The sequence below is a fragment of the Cottoperca gobio genome, chromosome 23 (assembly GCF_900634415.1).
Source record: "Cottoperca gobio chromosome 23, fCotGob3.1, whole genome shotgun sequence".
Taxonomy (NCBI): Eukaryota; Metazoa; Chordata; class Actinopteri; order Perciformes; family Bovichtidae; genus Cottoperca; species Cottoperca gobio.
In genome coordinates this window covers 929,419-947,476 of record NC_041377.1, presented here as the reverse complement: position 1 = coordinate 947,476, position 18,058 = coordinate 929,419, and the positions used below count along the sequence as shown (strand labels likewise).

Below are 18,058 nucleotides of genomic sequence, written 5' to 3'. Positions count from 1 at the left end.
ATTACACTTGTAATCCTTTACTTTAAGCTAACTATTACACTGTTTATCCTTTACTTTAAGCTAACTATTACACTTGTTGTCCAACTATTACTCTGTTTATCCTTTACTTTAAGCTAACTATTACACTATTTATTCTTTACTTTAAGCTAACAATTACTGTTTATCCTTTACTTTAAGCTAACTACTGTTTATCCTTTACTTTAAGCTAACTATTACACTGTTTATCCTTTACTTTAAGCTAACTATTACACTGTTTATCCTTTACTTTAAGCTAACTATTACACTTGTTGTCCAACTATTACTCTGTTTATCCTTTACTTTAAGCTAACTATTACACTATTTATTATTTACTTTAAGCTAACAATTACACTGTTTATCCTTTACTTTAAGCTAACTATTACACTGTTTATCCTTTACTTTAAGCTAACTATTACACTATTTATTCTTTACTTTAAGCTAACTATTACACTTGTCCAACTATTACTCTGTTTATCCTTTACTTTAAGCTAACTATTACACTGTTTATCCTTTACTTTAAGCTAACTATTACACTGTTTATCCTTTACTTTAAGCTAACTATTATACTTGTTGTCCAACTATTACTCTGTTTATCCTTTACTTTAAGCTAACTATTACACTATTTATTCTTTACTTTAAGATAACTATTACACTTTATCCTTTACTTTAAGCTAACTACTGTTTATCCTTTACTTTAAGCTAACTATTACAGTTGAAATCCTTTACTTTAAGATAACTATTACACTTGTTGTCCAACTATTACTGTTTATCCTTTACTTTTAACAACTGCAGAAGTAGCCTACCCCCTGGTTGTGAATCCCTGATATAACTGCACTACACGTATTACCTTATTACAACCTGAATACTGGTACAAGCACAGTTTCACGTTTTATATGCATTTTCTGAAGTAATTCCAATGCTATGTATTACTTAATAAGTATCACTTAATAATTCAGTTGTAACGTCTAAATGAAGATAAACGGCTGCCAGTGTTTGCTTGCTCCCCCAGCAGCAGAGAGGACTGTGGTTCCTCTTTAACTGACTTTGTGCATCACTGCGTTTGTTCTGGTAACCACAGTGAGGTCTGACTTCCTTTATTCTCACCATGTATAAGGAGCATCAGTTAACCCTTGATCCTCTTCTTCACAACTGTGGCTTCACATGTGAAGAGCTCTCACAGAAATGTGTTCATATTGTTAGAGGCAAGGTTATTCACTTCAAATGGATTACTGTTAATGAGCATTTGTAAACAGAGTTCAGGATCAACTAGGGACTAGGTTATTTTTGTACGTTTGTGTGTTCTGTAAGTTGCAGAATGCAAATACTGCAAACAAGATAACATGTCTTAAAAGGTTAATTGTCTGCACTTGAGATATTGTGAGAGTTGCTTTTCAAATTGAAGCACTTGCAGCAGTTGAAGTGTCAGTTGAAGTTGAAGCACTGAAAGGTGAAATTAATGAGTGCTGTTTTATTATCCATCGCTTATCTAGGATTTTAAAACATCATTCAGTGTCTCTGTCCACTGGTCAAGTGGGAAAATAACATGAATATAAATATTTTGGTTCTGCTTTTCAGTAAACTATCCATCATAGCAGGAAGTAACGAAAGGCATGTCCTCGAGTATAACGCTTAGATATACTAGTACCATCCTCCACTACATACAGCATATCTCAACACATTTTAATACTCTAATAATGTAACATATATAGATATGTTTCTGAAATGACCAATTATGACTTGATACTTTAAGTAATATACTTGTGATGGAGTTTTGACAGGATCTTGTAGCAGTGACCTGACGAGTGGTTTGTTATTGTGAAAGAAAGTTCGTACCAAAGAAATAAAAAATCAATAGAAATTTATTTTCTTACTTATCAAAAATATCTGCAACACATTTGCATAGACGGAAACAAAATGACTTCCATGATTGTTTCATGTGATCGTTAACGATGAGAAGTGAGCAACACAAAGTGCGACTGTAAATAAATGCAGATCCTGCGTCTGAAATAACATCTTTTAGGTTTGTTTGTTTCGAGTTCATGTCGACATTATTATAGAACTGATCAATCCAGATGCATTACGCCTTATAAATAAGGATAACAATAAATATTCAAATATATTACTTCTTGATTTGTTAAATACTTTCAAATATATCCAATCATGTCACACAAAAAGGGGAAAACTCTTCTTTTTTTTTTTTTTTTACTTGAACGCTATAATGCTCCCATCTCAAATAAAATGAAAAGTAAGAAATAAACACGAATGTCTTCAGCTTCTCATAATAACTTCATAGCACACCGATCGACTGCGTCACATCTTCACACCGACAGTATCCCAGAAATGAATCCTTCAGCGTCTCGTAGGGAAACCTCCCGTTGCATCTTAGTTTGTGCTTCTCTAATCCAATCCCATGAAAATATCCCTTCGTCCTGGAAGTTGGAAATCCATAAAAAACTCCAACGTTTCCCACCAGGAGGCAGCTAATCCAACACGTCTGACTGCTGCTGCTCCTGGATCAGTTGGCGTACTGTCTGTAAAAGGCGACCTTGACACGCTCTATCTGGTGACACAGTTTGATGGCGGGGCCGAGCTTCAGGTCCATACACTCCTGTACGGTGGGCAGAGTTAGCAGCAGCAGAGCCTGACCGTCGATGTCCTGCAAGAAGAGAATATATTTAAAGAACAATTCAACTGATTCTGGATTTGGAAGCTTTGTACTCGCCAACAGGAACTACTGTTCTCCAACACCGACTGTTTCAACAGGAAGATGTCACTACTGCACCCTCTTGCCATTTAGTCCAGCCTTACAAATTCTGCTGGTCATGAAAAGTACTGAGAAGGAGGGAAACCTGTAAATAATAAAGCCTGACCATCGAGAAAGAGAACGGATTTTGTCGGCATGTTGTCGTGAGCTGAAGAAAGATCTGCTCAAACGCTCGGGGTGGAGACTGACTGGATATCTGAGGCCGCAATAACATACAAATATTGGCTCAACGCGTTGTAAGTGTGCAGATACTTAGTTTGGTCCTTTTGTCTGGTTAGAAAGAGGGTTAGGCAGGAAGTTGTGATGGAAGAGTTTGGGGCTAAGCGTGTGTGTGTGTGTGTGTGTGTGTGTGTGTGTGTGTGTGTGTGTGTGTGTGTGTGTGTGTGTGTGTGTGTGTGTGTGTGTGTGTACCTGCTCCTGGAAGATGTTGGCCAGGGAGGCACAGTCCGTAGAGTTTATAAACTGAACGACTTCGTCTACGCTCCACTCCAGGGGGTTCCTGTCCAAAACCAGCTGACCCTCCTCCTCCTCTTCCTCCTCCATCTGACACACACACAACTTATTCAGTCTAAAGCTGGAATCATCAATTAAGATGCTGTAGATGCATTTAATCCACTGCACATGAATATGTCTCTTACAGGCTTCATTATATCTGATAAACTTTAAGGAATGATTATAATCAATGATTTTTATATATATATATATATATATATATATATCTATATATCTATATATCTATATCTATCCATCTCTATATATATCTCTATATATATATATCTATCTATCTATCATCGCAAGAATTAGATTTTCCCCCAAAATGAACCAAATTCCATCAGAAGTTAAAGAATAACATTTAGAATCATGTTTTACTTGAGATTAGTTTGTGTCACATGTCTGTTATTAATGTGTGTGTGTGTGTGTGTGTGTGTGTGTGTGTGTGTGTGTGTGTGTGTGTGTGTGTGTACCTGCATGTCTTGTCCTTTGGGAGGCTGGTACTTGTTGCTGTAAGCCGACAGCGAGCGAGTCGACCTCCGGCGGCACTCGGGGGTCTCCTGGCTGCCCGTGGTGCTGAAGGCTCGGCGCAGCGTGGCGGCCCGGCGGGGGCGGCTGCTGGTCACGTCCACCGAGGATGCGTCAGTGTGGTCCTCGCGTGGCTCCGAGCTGGTGCCTTCACTGCCCGACTGCAACGCCATTTCTTCATCCTCCTCGCTGTCCTGAGGGCGGAGGAAACGAGACGTTCACGCGTTCTATTTTCTAATCTTTCAACATGTTGGCTGTTTGGATCCATACGTCATGTTCTGGCAGTTGGAGAAACTTTTAAAAAAGGGATCACGTGTGTGTAATGCTCCTTTAATTAATGTAGCTGCCCACATACACTGAATATATAAACTACATGATACTGAAACCACATCAAAGTAGAACTGTGGACCTTTAAGAAGCAGATGGACACGTTTTAAATCCTCATTGCAACATTAGTGTCCAGGAATCAAAGAGCAGTCGAGTCTGTTGATAGAATGTGAAGTTAAATACGTTCTTGTTCACTTGGTACACGAGGTTATCCAGCTGTTCCTTGTCCCATAACGCTTTCGCAATACTTTATCTTTTCTCAAATATTTCACAAGTCAAACATCAGAATGATGAAACGTGAACCGTCTGCAGACGTTGGCGTCACACAGGAACAGAAGTGACGTTACTCTCAAGTTCCTTAAAGGAACGACTGAGTTTAGATACGTTCGAGTCTCTTATTGAATCTTAACGTGTCATAAAGAGCAAATGTATGCGTGTAAAAACTTAGAGTTGTAGTTCTTAAATGTAAAGTTTAGGTATGAATCCTGAACATAAATCCATTTGAAGCTAATTTAATGCAGTTTAAGAATTAAATCCTCAGCTGTACGGCTGCAGGAGCTCTACAACCATATGATTCATTCATTAGTTTGACAGAAAATTAAACAATAATTTAAGCTTTTAATGCCAAAGATGACCTCGTTCTGTCCTTTTATACGTTTAAGGTTTTGAACAAAGCACTTATTAAACATTGAAGGCCTGTAATTGATGTAAATGACTCTTCTTCCCGTCACATGTCGGGATGTTTATATTCATACGCTGGATTACACTCGTCTGTTGCGTGAGCAGAAGCTGATGAAACACCAGAGAGGAAGAGTGAAGAGGAGGAGTGTTATCTAACCTGCGGTGAGCCGGCAGGAGTGAAGTCCACAGCGGACGAGCGTCTCTTCTTCTGCACAAAGATAGCTTTCCTCTTCTTCCTGCGCCGCGCCGGCTTGGCCAGGTCCCCCTCCGCCGCCTCCTCTCCTCCCATCGGCTTGGACAGCTTCCTCTTCTTGCCGTAGTAATACGCTGCGGACGCAGAGCAGATGTTGGAAACAATACACCCCCCCCAAAAAACAAATCCTAGCTACTCATCAGAGGCAATTACACACTGTGCACTCTTTGATTTGGGGTCTCCTTCATAGCTGTGGTGCAGGAAGTGATGCGTTTAATGACAGACACTCACTGTATTTGGTTTTGGTCTGCACGGAGCAGTTCTCCGGGCACTTGTCTGTGACGAGGACGGGGCTGAAGAGGTTGGGGCAGCACTGCAGCTTCACGCACACTTTACGGCAGAAGTCTGGGATCTGGTCTGCGAGGCGCACGATCCGGATGGTGGAGCGATAAGTTTTCCCTTTATATCTGGAGGGGCGGGGGGGGGGGGGGGGGTGACATTGTCAGCCAGTGATTACACTTTTATTTATGAGAACAATGCATGATGGGAAGTGTAATCCATCAGCGTGGTCGACCCTGAATGATGATTGCCGGCGCAGTTATGATGTGAAAGTGGGCGGTTTTAGGCTGTTTTAGGGAATTCAGACGGTCCGGCTGATGAGGATCAACCAGGAGAGCCGAGTGTGACGCCGGCTCGGCGATACAATCTCCCGTCTAATGGCGAAGGTTAGGAAGCCCGAGCTCAAGGACGAATCTGATGTTACTCACTTCTTCTTTAAACTCAGATTAGGTTTTATTTTTCAGATTTTAAACGTCACTAATAGACACGGATATAGTAATATGTAGTTTAAACTTTTTATTTTGGTCATAAAACAACATCCAGGTGCCCATACGAGCGTTTAAATAGGTTTTGCTTGCTCATACTTCACAACTCTTTCACTCTGGACAGGAGATCTACAGCCGTCAGCCTTTAGTTGATCTGAAGGGAGTAACATCAAGAGGATGTTAGTATAGGAAGTCTCACATTAGCTCCAGATCAACTCTGGATGCGTCTCCATCACTCACATTAAGCTGCATTAGAGGATCTTTTAAAGGCCAGTATGAACAAGAGGGATGATTACAGCAAACAACACCTTCACACGACCACCTGACGTCCGTGTTGAGACACGTGAACCTTTCATGTTCGTTGGTGTGGAAAAGCTCTAAAAGCAACGTGCATTAATACACTTTCAAAAAGAAGCAGCGCTTCTCTAACAGAGACCGGAAAGAGAAGATAATTAGATCCGAACAGAAGACTGGCAGCAGCCCGACATGTCAGGACTGCAGCCAGTGATCCGTTATTGATTCATCGGTCTGCGCTGTTCAATAAGCTGATTAACAATTTAGCGTTTGAAACGTCCATCACAAGTTCCCGCAGTGAAAAACCAAAGATATTAACTTTACACGGATATAAAAACAGCGACAAGCAGCAAATGTTAGCTGGATAAACAACTTGAACTTTTAATAGATCTTGGATTACAGAAGAACGTGCGTCCACTCGGCTCTCTGGGCTGCAGAAGTTACTCCTTTTGTGGAGTTGTCCAAACGTTCATGCACGAATGTGAACACTCTGCAGCCAGGCGCCGGTGACTCGCTGCAGCCTCTGACTGGCCGAGGAGTTCTCCTTTCAGATAGAAATCCCCCCAAAAAGACGCACGCAGAACACGCAGCCTGGAGCTGTGGAATAATGTGACTGTGTGCAGCCAGCAGTGGAAGAACATGTAGCCCTCGCACAAACCACTGCAGGAACAAAACAATAATATACATTGGATGGACTCGTCCTGTGAGGACTACTCCTGATTTATTGTGCTGTATAATACATTAAGCTGTGTAATTGTATGATTTCATTAGCCCTGAAAATGACCAGAGCCAGAAAATGAGCAAATAAGAGGCGGAGAATCTGTTCTGCTGAACGTTCTCCTGCACGTCTTTGTATTTTGTTTTCCTCACTTGGCTTTGAGGGTCTCCTCGTGGCAGTCCCAGCTCGGATCCTCCAGGTCCTGCAGCTCCTTCAGGACTCGTCCAGGCTTGTAGGCGGCGTTGATCAGCATGCTCAGCAGCTGGAGGCCAAACAAAATAAAAAAACTCCTGGTTAAAACAATTCTCAAGAATAAATCAGAGTAACTGCACAAACACGGAGGAGGAACGCAGATCACGCTCGTCTGTACAAATGGCGTGCACGCTCACACACATGCAGAAAGTCTCTGGAGAAATTAAGAGGCTGTTTTTGTGAGCGGCGGTGTGTGTGTGTGTGTGTGTGTGTGTGTGTGTGTGTGTGTGTGTGTGTGTGTGTGTGTGTGTGTGTGTGTGTGTGTGTGTGTGTGTGTGTGTGTAAACACGTTTGACTGACAGCTCCACACATTAAAATGAAGACACTGCTGGGAAACTGCAGGTGGTTAACAAGACATCGCTGTCTCGCCCCTTTCAATCTGTGTCGGCCCTCCTCTCTCTTTGAAAGTGTGTTACTCTTTGATTAAACCTGCTCCTCTCCGTCTCCCCCCACTGCTCCTGACATCAGCCCACCTCTTTGAGGACCAGCGTGCACTTTCCAGGCCCGACGGCCTGCGGCAGCTCCGCGATGCGTCCCTTGTTGAGGTAGGGTCCTGAGAAGCAGCGGTGGTTGACAAAAATCTTGGAGCAGCAGTATCTGCCATTGGCTGAGATAAAGAACCACAAACAGGAATGTTAAGTGACGCGCACGATGCTACAACTCACACATTTAATAAGTACATTTGATCTCTTTACCTATAAGCCCAACACGTTTTCTAGGGAATGAATCATCACTACGTTGAGTCAGCGACTAAACTGACGAGTTTTAAAAGTAAAAAGCAGAATTAAACTCCTTATTTTAATGTTGAACTGCAGACGTTTGAGCAGCTTCTGGCCAGAGCCGAGTCGATCAGTGCAGAATATGTTTATATCTAAAACTGCAAAACCCAGAAGAAAAAGTCCCAATGCAACCTGCAGCTCATTAAAAAACATTGCACTGAATATGAATGAATGTGATTTGTTGACGAGATGCATCAAAGCGTCTGTCAGAGTTTAAATGTGTGTTTTGCGAAAGTTGTAAATACTTTGAATCCGACAGTTTCTGCAGCTTGTTTTCAGTTTGTCGTGCGGTTATTTAAAAAGACCTTTTTAAAAAAGGACGAGAAGAATCAAGATGTGTGTGTTCAGTCAGATGTGTGTGTTCAGCTGTTCTGCGGGCGTGCAGTTGGAGCAGTGCTACAATAACATGAAGCAGTTTGTCAGTCGGATGTGACTGAAGGTCTGAGAGTACGTACTGTTCTTGTAACCCTCCCCCCCCCGGAGATAAATGAGGGTCGACATAACAAACGTGCACTCCGCTCTCCTGCAGCCCCCGACTACCGCCGGCACCTGGAACCGCACCACTAGGGGGTGAATAGTAATTAGGTGAGGGGATGAATATGCATGAGTGAGTGGGCGGTTTATAAACGGGGAACTTGGGAGAAGAGGGCAAGGGTCTCCTGCAAACAACACTTAGCCCACCGCCTCTCTCTGCGCCGGAACACGCATGTTGTTTACACACACATGTTGTTTACACACACATGTTGTTTACACACGCATGTTGTTTACACACACATGTTGTTTACACACACATGTTGTTTACACACACATGTTGTTTACACACACATGTTCCAGCTCAGTCTGATATGATCACCGTGCTTTAAATGAACATTAAGCGTTTTCACAAGGCCTGCCTTTCTATCATCAACTAGTTCTACAAAGATTTGGTGTATTTGACCTTTGCATTGTAGAACTGTGTGCAAAGGTCGCGCTAAAGGTCACAGGTGACGTTGTCAACGTATGCATTTATAGTCACCGCTAAATAAATGTGTTTAACCTGAAGGCTCGTTCATGCACGGGTCAGATTTGAGATGCTTTTGCTATTTTGCTTTCATATCAAGTCTTCGTACTCAAAGCTTTGTGTGTGTGTGTGTGTGTGTAGATGTCATTACATAATGCCTCATTTACATATATAACATGTTATATATGTATATGTTATACCACTTCAGTAGCACTTACATGCACCAAACCTTCCACTTCCATTCCTCTCTATATTCTGAAGCTTTGTGCAGAGGGCTTTGTTCACATGTCACTCACAGCTCATGTTATACACTTATTAATAACTACATGCAGGAAATTATTCATGTTTTTACAAGGAGTGATGAAAGAGATCAACTCTGAGAACCTTTGACTGTAAAATGTAAATATTAAACAATTTTGAACCTGAATTTAGCAAATTAGCACAAATTTAATAAGATAATGTCTCATTTGCATATACAAAGAAGTGGGAAAGTGATATCAGTCAGTAAATTGAGCAACAGGAACAACAGAAACTGGACAGAACTACAAAGATAAGACGTCTTTAAACATAGAAACGATGTTTATCAGTTATTGTTCTGGTTCCAGCTGGAAACCGGACAAAGCTCTAATGTTTTACTGATAAACCAGGATTGTGTAGTTTACAAACTGCATCTTGTTCTAATAACACACACTTTATAACTCCCACATGAAGACAACACGGTGTCGCTTTAAGTCGTTTTGACTAAATATCTGCGGCGCAAGTTTGTCTCGACTGGATTAACATGAAGACAACAGCGCAGGAGGAGCGCAGGAGCGTCTGACGAGCAGGACTCTCCTCACAGCAGCTCATTAGCATTAATTACTGGAGATAAATCGTGTGCAACGTGGCGGTTGATTACCTGGATCCACGGCGACGGGCTGGCAGAGGTTGACAGGTGTCGTCTCTGGCGGCGGGGACGGAGCCAGCCTGCAGGAGAAGGCAGTAAACCGTCAAACTGATCAATACAAAGATCTAAATCAGACGGGAAACAATCAGGTGATCGGACATCGAGCCGATGGATCACACGGCTACTAAGGTTCCCGTCAGATTGGGAAGCGGGCGGGTTGGAAAGCAGCAGGGGGGGGAAGGATTCCCCTGAAGGTGAGGAATGAGTGGTTAGATGAGAGAGCTGACAAAGTGCCGCTGAAGACCTCATATTTCTCCCGCTCTCCCCGGGCTGCGTTTGCCAGCCGACGGTGTAACCTGTCATTTGTCAACAAAATCAATCAGCGGCCCGGGGGGGAAAGCAATTTCTGCTCTGAAAAGTGACCGTTTCAATTAATGTCTTTGGAGTGACGGAGGGCGTAGGCAGAGAAAGCTCCAGGGTTTCCTGAAGAAACCTTTACTTTCAGTCTTTTAGCTCGCAGGATGAATGAAAGCGTTTCTACGCCGCGCTGAAGGGGCGCAGATGGTGACGGTGGTTAAAGGTACAGTGATGCATCTGCGAAGCATCTGCACAATATCTCACTTTCACACCTCGAGGAGCCGTTTGAATGAATGTTGGACATTCAAGGAGGAAAACAAGTTTTTTTTAGCCTAATAACCGACTTAATTACTATTTTCTTTTACTTCATTGTTACTGCAGCTGATTTCATTTATGATGCATTAACTTGCAGGTTATTGTTTGACCTTTGACCTTCGTCACGTCTCATTTAAATCCACTTCTGAGGCCCAAAGAGGTTAAATATCCAGGTTACTGCCACAACATGTAAATGTTTTGATTTATTAATATTAAAGAGCTTGAGGATATAATCTAGTTGTGCATTATTCAATAACTGTGAGGTAATAGTTTCATTTATAACTTACATGCTTTAGTAACTATGTGATAAAACATTATCCTCATAACTAGGAAACATTTGCACAAGACGTATCTGTGCCGACAGCTGCAGCTGCAAAGATGCAGCTGCAAAGATGCAGCGATTAACTTTAGTCAACAATTCAATTAAGAACAAGTTTGATCATTTTTGAAGAATCTGCACCTTTAATATGACGTCTGTCTGTCTGTCTGTCTGTCTGTCTGTCTGACGTCTGTCTGACGTCTGTCTGTCTGTCTGACATCTGTCTGTCTGTCTGTCTGACGTCTGTCTGTCTGTCTGTCTGTCTGTCTGTCTGTCTGACGTCTGTCTGTCTGTCTGACATCTGTCTGTCTGACGTCTGTCTGTCTGACGTCTGACTGACGTCTGTCTGACTGACGTCTGTCTGTCTGTCTGACGTCTGTCTGTCTGACTGTCTGACTGACGTCTGTCTGTCTGACGTCTGTCTGTCTGACGTCTGTCTGACGTCTGTCTGATTGTCTGACGTCTGTCTGTCTGTCTGACGTCTGTCTGTCTGTCTGACGTCTGTCTGTCTGTCTGACGTCTGTCTGACGTCTGACGTCTGTCTGACGTCTGTCTGATTGTCTGTCGTCTGTCTGTCGTCTGTCTTGTCTGACTGACGTCTGTCTGACTGACGTCTGTCTGTCTGTCTGACTGACGTCTGTCTGTCTGTCGTCTGTCTGTCTGACTGACGTCTGTCTGTCTGACTGACGTCTGTCTGTCTGTCTGACGTCTGTCTGTCTGACGTCTGTCTGTCTGTCTGTCTGACTGACGTCTGTCTGTCTGTCGTCTGTCTGTCGTCTGTCTGTCTGACGTCTGTCTGTCTGTCTGTCTGTCTGACGTCTGTCTGTCTGTCTGTCTGTCTGACGTCTGTCTGTTTGACGTCTGTCTGTCTGTCTGACTGACGTCTGTCTGTCTGTCGTCTGTCTGTCTGACGTCCGTCTGTCTGTCTGACGTCTGTCTGTCTGTCTGTCTGACTGACGTCTGTCTGTCTGACGTCTGTCTGTCTGACGTCTGTCTGTCTGACGTCTGTCTGTTTGACGTCTGTCTGTCTGTCTGACTGACGTCTGTCTGTCGTCTGTCTGTATGACGTCTGTCTGTCTGACGTCCGTCTGTCTGTCTGACGTCTGTCTGTCTGACATCCGTCTGTCTGTCTGTCTGTCTGACGTCCGTCTGAGGATAATGAAACATCAAATGATTTTAAGTGTTGAGAGATAAAAGTCTTTTCTTACTGTTTCTCTGGCTGCACCACCGCTATCTTCTTCTGCTTCTGGCCTGCAGAAAAAGAGTCTGCATTTAGCTGTCACTCCCAAGTGAGTGTGTGTGTGTGAGTGTGTGTGTGAGTGTGAGTGTGAGTGTGTGTGTGAGTGTGTGTGTGTGTACATACAGACAGGTTTGAAAGGAGGGGTCAGAGTGTAAGCGTTGGCCTCGCACCAGCCGACAGGGAAGATGTCCATGGACTCCACGTCCACGATACACTCTGACAGGGGCTTCGCCACACCTGGAGACAGGTAGAAGAGAGAGAGAGGAGGGGTGAGGGAGCTGTCACACCCTCACACACACAGCAGGAGTCCTCTGACACTTAATCCTCCACACACACACACACACACACACACACTAACACACACGTCTGTACCTTCCAGTCGAAGCCACAGCAGGCGTCCTCTGACCTGCGTGATCTGAGCCACACACACCTCCTCTCGCTGGTGAGGGTTCACCGCCTCCAGCCACATGTCCTTGGCAAAGCCTCTGTTCTGCCATGTCTGAACACACACACACACACACACACACACACACACACACACACACACACACACGAGGAGAAGGGTAGAGGAGAGAGGTAAAGTTTATTTTAAAGCCTAGGCCACACGTTTACGGGTATTCTTTATTTATTGTTTTAATCAGGGTTTTTCCTCCTTTGTGTAAAAGCCCTCATGAAAACACAATTAAAATGCTACACACACACACACACACACAATGTTTCACGAGGGTCCCGCTCAAACTAAAGCAGCCCCAAGTCTTTTATCGCCACAATGCCTGAATGCAGCCTCTTCACTCACACACACACACACACACACACACACACACACACACACTTTAAGTGACATTTGCAGTCAAATCTTGAGAATTTGGTCTTAAATCTTGGACCGTCTTCCTCCTGGAGGCTTCCCAACGCTCTGGAAACAGGTACGCTCTGAAACAGGTACGCTCTGGAAACAGGTACGCTCTGAAACAGGTACGCTCTGGAAACAGGTACGCTCTGGAAACAGGTACGCTCTGGAAACAGGTACGCTCTGAAACAGGTACGCTCTGAAACTGGTACGCTCTGGAAACAGGTACGCTCTGAAACAGGTACGCTCTGGAAACAGGTACGCTCTGGAAACAGGTACGCTCTGAAACAGGTACGCTCTGGAAACTGGTACGCTCTGGAAACTGGTACGTTCTGGAAACAGGTACGCTCTGAAACAGGTACGTTTCCTCTGAAACAGGTATGCTCTGAAACAGGTACGCTCTGGAAACAGGTACGCTCTGGAAACAGGTACGCTCTGGAAACAGGTACGCTCTGGAAACAGGTACGCTCTGAAACAGGTACGCTCTGAAACAGGTACGCTCTGAAACAGGTACGCTCTGGAAACAGGTACGCTCTGAAACAGGTACGCTCTGAAACAGGTACGCTCTGGAAACAGGTACGCTCTGGAAACAGGTACGCTCTGGAAACAGGTACGCTCTGGAAACAGGTACGCTCTGGAAACAGGTACGCTCTGGAAACAGGTATGCTCTGGAAACAGGTATGCTCTGGAAACAGGTACGCTCTGGAAACAGGTACGCTCTGCTCTTTATCGGAGGTGGGGAAGTTGTCGGGACATGCGTGTATCAAACCAACAAGTTCTTTCGAAGCCTTTTCTCTTGTAGAAGTGTTGGATGAGTTTAAACTTCATCTAAAGTGGATACTTTGTGCAGCCTTCAGCTTCTTCACTACGAGTACATTCTACTCTTCTTCTTCAGCAGAAGCACTTTATACAGTTTGTTTTGATTGTAGAGAAAAATGTCAAGGATGAGGACGAACTGGTTGGTTTGGCAAACTGGCGTCTGGTTAACCTCCCACGAGGAGCGGCTTCCCCAAGATCCCTTACTGAGATGCTTCGGGGTGTAAACTTGTTTTATGTTGAGGGTGGGTACATGTTCTGCATTTTTGTCTGTTTATCACTTAAAAAAAGTGATAAAGTAAAGAAATCACATTAAATTGATCATTTCTGTTAGAATACCGTACAAACATTTTATTTATTTGACTTTCTCCGATTAAAATGGCGTCTGACAGTCTTACATCAGGGAAGCAGGCGTCGGGGGCCGCCTCTGTCCCGCTCTGCTTTAGGTAGTCGGCCCAGTCGAAGTCTTGGCCCTCGTAGCCCGGGGGCCGCTCCAGACCCACGCCGTTCTTCAGACACCACTGGACGGGCAGGATGCCGAGCGAGTTGGCGTGACACACCACAAACCGCGGCTTAGTGTCGACGGAGAGATCGTCCAGCGTGACCTGGAAGTAGATCTCATTGTAGACCTGAGAGGAACAAAAACAAGCGGAGACACTTTTAATATGGATATGTTCCAGGGGCTTGTTTTGGTTTGGAGACTACAAATGTAAGAAAGATGGAGATGCATCATGGGAAATGTAGGATCCAGTGTTTTTCAATATCTCAGCCTCTCGACACAGAGAGTCTCCTGGTAATATAATGCAACACATATCTCTACATTATAAATACAGAACATTATAGGTCATTTTATTAATGAAAAGAGATATATAGATATATCATCTATATATCCGTTCACTTGAATCCAGAAACCTGCGTAACAGGAATCCTTCTTGGCAGAATGTTAAATATTCACTGCCACGTTAATAAAAGGCTGAGAAGAGCTTGATATATATATATATATATATATATATATATATATATATATATATATATATATATATATATATATATATATATATATATATATATATATATATATATATATATATATAATAGATGAAACATTGTTTGCAGTGCGACTCACCTTGGTGACAGAAACGGGGCAGATCTGCAGCTGCTGCCACTGAGAAACCATCTCCAGCTTCATCCCCGTGTTGAAGGAGTGCTCGGGCAGGTCTACGTGGTCCTGACACAGTAAAGTCAACACTTTCAGACAAATGTGCTCCACTTTTGTTAACGTGCACACATGCAAGACAATGTAGGTCATGCAAAACCTGCTGGGTGGGCGTGAAATGAGTGAGGCACAATGTTAAACCCACTTCAGCAGTTAATGGAAAGTAAAAGTCTCAGTATCTCACAGTTCAAGGTGGATTCTTGGGGATTTGATTCAAAATCGATTCTACATTTAGAGCGTAGAGGAGCTCATTTCAGGATCTACTCCAGTCCGCTAACAAATGTGGTGCGCATATGATGGTAAAGTGTGTATAATATGGAGTTTTTATATTTGGGAAACTTATGCAAACACACCTTAAACAAAAGGTCACATTTCTTCCTGATAAATTTGCACGAATTTAGCTTTTATTTTAGTTTTTATCAGCGAGTTCAAGTTATAAAAATAAGAATCCTGCCTGTAAACTTAAGCTAGCTGCTTTTTTATTTATCAGAAACTTGATAATTCATCCTTTAAAAAGGTATTCAGGGTGACGATCATCAAATAATACGAGTTATTGTCTTTAATCGACTCACCTTGAACACCTCCAGCGGCAGCGAGCTCTTCTGTCCGTCCAGTCGAGCGTCCTGCAGAACCTCCTGCCAGGCGGCGGCGCTCTTCAGAGTCCTGAGCCCTGAGGAGAGAATAAGTTCAAGTGAAGATGCATAAAGTCGATGCTCCTTTTCACAGAAAGGATTTTAAAGACGACTCTTCCTGTGCTGTGACTTTAGGAAACATTAACTCCAGAGTTTCCGTTTACATTTAAAATCTTATTTTTCACTATTTTATAGACCAAACTATTAAACAGTAGCAGCCGTGGTCATCACCTGTCGGCGGCTCTAAAGCGAGCCGGTTCTCCAGAGCCCAGCCGAGCGGGCGGAGCCTGACGTCCAGGTAGAACAGCCAGGTGTCCTGAGCCTGGTGGTCGTCGGAGAGGCCGGCGTAGCGCAGGCGGAGCCTCCCTCCCACGTTCTGGATGACTCGGACGGGCCAGTAAAGCGACGGGCCCGAGACGTCCTGAAGCTCCAGCAGGGAGCCCTCCACGACCAGATCCACCGTGTTCTTCCCTCTCAGAGGCTGCGACACAGGAGCACAGAAACACCTTTCATTAACGTGCTACATACATGTCATGCACCCTTTAAGAGCTTCCTCGTGCTCCTTTTTCTGAGTTCTTTCAGTTCGAAACAATCATTTGACATTCTGAGAGATGCACTCATTCGCTTTCTTGCCGAGGGTTAGATGAGAAGATTGATGCGACTCTCATATCTGTTATATACGAGGGGCCTGCTGGCTGCAGCCTCATATTTACTGTCCAGACATGAGAGTCGTATCAATTTCTCATCTAATGCTGCAGCAGAAAGGAGCATCTGATCGCCCAATATGAACCCCTCTCTGCTCCTGTCATCTCACTGCTACCTATACGCTGATATTGTAGTTTAAAGTGAGCATCATAAGTAAATATTTGTGCAACAAGTCATTTGTTGTGTTTTAGCAGCAGAACTGAGCACTTTAGTTTCCGTTTATTCGTCGTAATTTGCGATATTCACCAACGTCGTCTCACATGAGTTCCTCCTCTGCAGCGTCTAGTTCTTCTACACCTGCTAAAGTTATGCATTTTCCTCTCCGTCAGCATATTAAGCAGAGAAAGAGCGCTCACCCCCTCCAGCAGGTTGGCCGGTGCGGTCCTGGAGCCGGTCAGATCCTGAACGAGATACTCTGTCCAGTCGCTGTATTTCTCCTTGATGGCTGCAAAGAGACAACAACAAAAGAAACACACACACAGAGCGGAGACTGAGAAACACACAAGCAATCAAAGTGAGTGGAAAGAGAGCACACTGTTCTGTTGTGTCACGGTGAATTATTGATTGGGAGCCACTGCGCTGAACTGTGAAGTGTAGTCACCAGAGAACAGCATGCATGAGTTAGTGCATGCATACAACACAAACAGCACTTCTACTGATGTTTGTGTTTTACAAAAGAACTGTAAACTGATTTCTTTTTAATTAAAACTGCAGATGTGAGTCAGCGTTTGATCGGGTTTATGCAAAAGAAGCGAGAAACAAACTCACATTCAGTGATTCACAAACATTAATGCTCAATTCTGATTTATGGCGGAGATCTGATTTTGTTTTTGCAAAAGTAAACACATTAAAATGAGGAACACAGACTCATTTAAATGTTAATGTGCAGAATAACAGCTGCACATTTAAGAATAAAATAAAACTGGAGGGTAATTAAGCAAAACAAAAGATAAAACTTTAGAAGTTTGTTTTCTGTGCACAGACGTGAGATCAGAAACCAGGTTCCAGTTCTCAAAGGTCGCATGATTCAAAGAGACTGTTGATGCCGAGGTCACTTCCTGCAGAAAGCGATCACACAGTAAATCCTTTTTCTATCAGAACGCGTTAGTTTGAGCTCGGTGTGTCTAATAAACGGTGTGTGTGCGTCGTCGTAACACCTGAACAGGTGCGACAGGAGAGGGAGGGACGTGTCAATCAAGCATGGCCTTGAACCGAATCAAGATAAGTGAGAACACCTGTGTGGGTGTCACGATTTAAACTACAAGCTGCTCTCTTCCTGGGTCGTAAATTAGACACACACACACACACACACGTTTTTGATGTGTTAAATTGTGGAAAAACATTAAATAGTCCAGACTAAAGTTCTTGACGATTTAATTATTAATGTGCATTATGAGATTTTCTGCTTTACATCCTAAATATTGCCGTAATTTCTGTTTTTTTCTCATCTTATTTTGCATATTTGGTGTCGAGTTAATCTCAAAGTGACAAAGTAATGAAGTTATGTTACTTTAATAACACAATGTTCATTTCATTCATCAGCATCCAGAGAGACTTTGCTATAAAGACTTGAACTTGTGATTAAGAACTTAAAACTGAGTCTAATTCTAGCAAACTGTTGACCTTTAAAATATATATATATATATATATATATATATATATAATATATATATATATATATATATATATATATATATATATATATATATATATATATATATATATATATATATATATATATATATATATATATATATATATATATAGTGTGTTTGTCCCTGTGGAGGCCTGCAGTGCTTTAGCAAAGCAGCGTGCCTTCATTCATCTAACTGTGGAGTCATTCCACAATATGACT

The 18,058-nt window shown here is 43.0% G+C and overlaps 1 protein-coding gene across 5 annotated transcripts in view; it reads right to left on the bottom strand.

The window, feature by feature from the left end:
- Positions 1-1,859: 1,859 nt before the first annotated feature.
- The window catches only part of sfmbt2 (Scm like with four mbt domains 2), a 39,587-nt gene continuing 23,388 nt past the window's right edge, over positions 1,860-18,058 (bottom strand). For all 5 annotated transcript variants that reach the window (XM_029461671.1, XM_029461669.1, XM_029461672.1 and 2 more), the window contains 16 exons: positions 16,560-16,648; positions 15,730-15,979; positions 15,439-15,536; positions 14,777-14,878; positions 14,049-14,279; positions 12,360-12,486; positions 12,111-12,224; positions 11,956-11,998; positions 9,769-9,836; positions 7,565-7,698; positions 6,992-7,101; positions 5,295-5,470; positions 4,968-5,137; positions 3,748-3,996; positions 3,194-3,325; positions 1,860-2,674 (listed from right to left, as the gene is read on the bottom strand). In XM_029461671.1, coding sequence (XP_029317531.1) covers positions 2,534-2,674; positions 3,194-3,325; positions 3,748-3,996; positions 4,968-5,137; positions 5,295-5,470; positions 6,992-7,101; positions 7,565-7,698; positions 9,769-9,836; positions 11,956-11,998; positions 12,111-12,224; positions 12,360-12,486; positions 14,049-14,279; positions 14,777-14,878; positions 15,439-15,536; positions 15,730-15,979; positions 16,560-16,648 — 2,234 coding nt within the window. In that variant the 3' untranslated portion in view covers positions 1,860-2,533. The remainder of the gene's footprint in view (positions 2,675-3,193; positions 3,326-3,747; positions 3,997-4,967; positions 5,138-5,294; positions 5,471-6,991; positions 7,102-7,564; positions 7,699-9,768; positions 9,837-11,955; positions 11,999-12,110; positions 12,225-12,359; positions 12,487-14,048; positions 14,280-14,776; positions 14,879-15,438; positions 15,537-15,729; positions 15,980-16,559; positions 16,649-18,058) is intronic.